Source organism: Notothenia coriiceps, unplaced genomic scaffold, assembly GCF_000735185.1.
Source record: "Notothenia coriiceps isolate Sejong01 unplaced genomic scaffold, NC01 NC01_scaffold00020824, whole genome shotgun sequence".
Lineage (NCBI taxonomy): Eukaryota > Metazoa > Chordata > Actinopteri > Perciformes > Nototheniidae > Notothenia > Notothenia coriiceps.
In genome coordinates, this window is record NW_011353525.1 from 1 (window position 1) to 3,186 (window position 3,186).

The 3,186-nt window shown below is 43.4% G+C and overlaps 1 protein-coding gene across 1 annotated transcript; it reads right to left on the bottom strand.

The window, feature by feature from the left end:
• Positions 1-285: 285 nt before the first annotated feature.
• On the bottom strand, positions 286-1,629 carry LOC104952936 (protein TANC2-like; the record flags this gene model as incomplete). Its single annotated transcript, XM_010779840.1, has 3 exons — positions 286-517; positions 628-767; positions 1,369-1,629. Coding segments are annotated over 3 exons (633 nt in total), but the record flags the coding sequence as incomplete, so codon positions are not given.
• Between the last annotated feature and the right edge of the window lie 1,557 nt (positions 1,630-3,186).

The following is a 3,186-nucleotide window of genomic DNA, read 5'->3' on the forward strand; positions in this document are numbered from 1 at the left end:
AGGATCTGTTTGGGGTTTGGAGCAGGACACTTCAGAGACATGTCCTTAGGAACAGCTGGAAGAGAGGGGGGGGGGGCTACAAGGATCTGTTTGGGGTTTGGAGCAGGACACTTCAGAGACATGTCTTTATATATTTGAGACCTGTGATATATGCCTAGAAATAGTTTATAGACCTTTAAAGCTGACTGATTATAAGGGTTTTAACGATGCCTGACCTCTATATAGAGCGTCCAGTGGTTGCAGCACCCCCTCCGTATATACTGTATATATATATATATGTTATACCTCTGTATAGAGTATCCAGTGGTTGTATGATGCCTCTCTGTAACGCCCCCCCCGGGTCCTGGATGCAGCAGCGCAGACTGAGCGCGCTCTGCAAGGGGGGGGACTGCTGCAGCAGCTCCTGATAGGCCGACAGCTGGGGGGCGGAGCTTAGCATCGCCGCCAGGTTGTGAACGAACTCCGGCACCAGACAGGTGTGGCAGTTATCAGCCTGACAGAAGTGGTACGAGACCACCTGCAGAGAGGGGGGACGACAGGTTACTAACAGGCATCTTTAGGACTTGTACTGGAGTTTTGTAAATCATTAACGAGTCAGAACACGAGCTACAGGAGATCAGGAGCTACCTGTCCTGCCAGCCTCCTCAGAGCCTCCTCCTGTCTCCTCCTCATCTCAGGGGTTCCCGGACAGCTTCCTCCAGCTCCTTCATCTCCTCCTCCTCCTCCTCCTCCCAGAGAGTCCTGGGACAAAGACATAGCCTCCATATCTGCAGAGAGAGACCAGGTGCTAATATCAATGTTGATATAACTGCCTGTAGTTTTTCAGAATCAGGTTTATCACCAGGTAGGTTGAGACATACGAGGAATTTGACTTGGTGCCGTGGTGCATCCATTAGACGGGTAGAGAACTATTTTAAGAAACTATAATAACATAAACAAAATATATAAAACAATATTCCGCTGTATATTCCTTATGTTATTCTTAGCAGGGTTCAGAGTCTCTCTCAGAATAATTAAAGACGTCTTCATGTCTGGAGGAACTCACTGGGGGTCCTTTGTCCTGCCAACATGTAAGAGCCCTGAGGACCCTGGGTTTCATTAAGCGATGGAACAACTCCAGTAAGACATTGGGTTTGTTTACCCTCTGCATGCATAAGGACATACATGTGCAGTCTGACGTCAAACAATTAATGAATAATGTAAAACAGAAGATGCCAACAATCATAATAACGCATTTGGCCGTATTGCACAACCTAAAGAAAGCGCGTGACAGCAGGGTTCAAATATATTATTGTTGTTGTTGTTTACAGGTATCCCAACCCTTTACCCGTTGATAATAAGTATATAAATGTGATATTGTTGACTCACGTTTGGGCAGCGTCTGGTTTCCGGTTGGTGAGATACGGTTGCCATGACAACTGAGCGCCACCAGGCGGGCGATAATGGCGGTTTTCCCGAAGCCCATGTTGCCCATGATGATGACGCCTCGGCTGCTCGACGAATCAGAGCCGCGGAGACAAGCGTCCACTTCCTGGAAGAGCCACTCCCTGCCGCTGAACAGCCAATCAGACGAGAGGCTGGGAACCTCGAAGAGGAGGGGCTTCAGGTTCAGAGAGGGGGTGAAACGAACTGTAGGAGAGAGAGAGAGATATTGGGATATTGCTCAACAAAAACACCTGTTGGAACAAGCTACCCTTTTATATCGTGACAGCAGAAAATCTTCCTTCAGTTCTAAACGCACCTGTCGCACACCTTGGCGATACAAATCTAACACTAACAGAAAACAAAAGTTTCAGTACATTAGAATGGTTTAGCTTTAGCTCATTTGAAGCTTGTTTGGCCTACTAGCACTTTAAGTTGTTTGGCTTTTCTGAAGCTAATGTATTAGCACTTAAAATGGGTGCTAATGTACTAGTAATTAAAGTGGGTTAGCTTATTTGAAGCTAAGGTATTAGCAGTGTTGGGCAAGTTACTTCCAAAGTGTAATATATTACATATTACTTATTACTCTCTTTTGAAAGTAATAAGTTACATTACAATATTACTGTCTCTGAAATGTAATGAGTTACACTACTTTAGTTACTTTTTAGTTACTTTCACCAAAATAACCGCAAAAGAATGGCTAGGTATTTTAAATGCTAAAATGTAGTTATTGTACATCCAGTGAAGGGCAATGTGGTATAGCATAACAACTGTAGGCCCTTAAGGCTACTAACAACTTGTATTACACGGCTTAGTTGAATACTTGATTCTGATTGTAAATTCTTAACTTGTGACACGTTGTTAATACAGCAGTACAGACCGCTGTCAAGGACTATAATGAAGATTTCTAAGGAGGATCAAGAAAGAGAAAGGAAAAGAGGTTAAAAGACGGAGCGCTGGACGTCAGATAAATCACCAGAAGAAGGCAGAGAGGAAGTAAACCATAACAGGACACGGAATGGGCTCTGTAGTTTGTTTAGTATATGGCCGTGTACAGGCCCGGGTCCAGAACAAAATGACTCAGGGTGCATCTGAGATTACAGGGGGCGCAGCAGTAGGTAGGTTTACATGAGCAATAGTGGCCGGCAACAGCAATGAAAAATAGCATTGATGGTCCCCAATGAACAGATTATGGCATTTGTTATGTTTTGAAACCAAGCAAGTGAGAACATTTCAAGTGAGTTAAAAGTGCAATCCTGAAATATGTCATATAGTCCAAAGTGGACTATGGCAAAGAAAAGCACAAAAGCTTCAAAACTGTACTGATAAAACAAATGAGAACATATTGTAAATCAAGGCAAATATGATTTGAACCAGCTCATGGTTTGAAATGGCAAACATTGAAAAGCAAAAGCATTAATAAAACCATGTACTACATCATCACCTTGGTCCCATCTCTGGGAAGAGAATATTTACTGTGCTTGAAAACTGGTTCACATCATCATGTGAGGTTGACTTTGTGACCTGGAGAACATTTCAGCTGCAACATTAGCTCGTTGATAAGCTTGGGATATGAGATCTTTTTGTAGCCATTCGTGGTGAAGGCATCTGTGCTATTGTATGCATTATCTTTGACCCAATAGTTCTACAGGCATGGCAGAATATGGCTCTATTTTCACATGCATATTCCATTGTCTATTTTATACCACGAGCTGCAAAATGACCGCCTAACCCCACTGTACAGGCGGGTAGTTGTTTAGATAA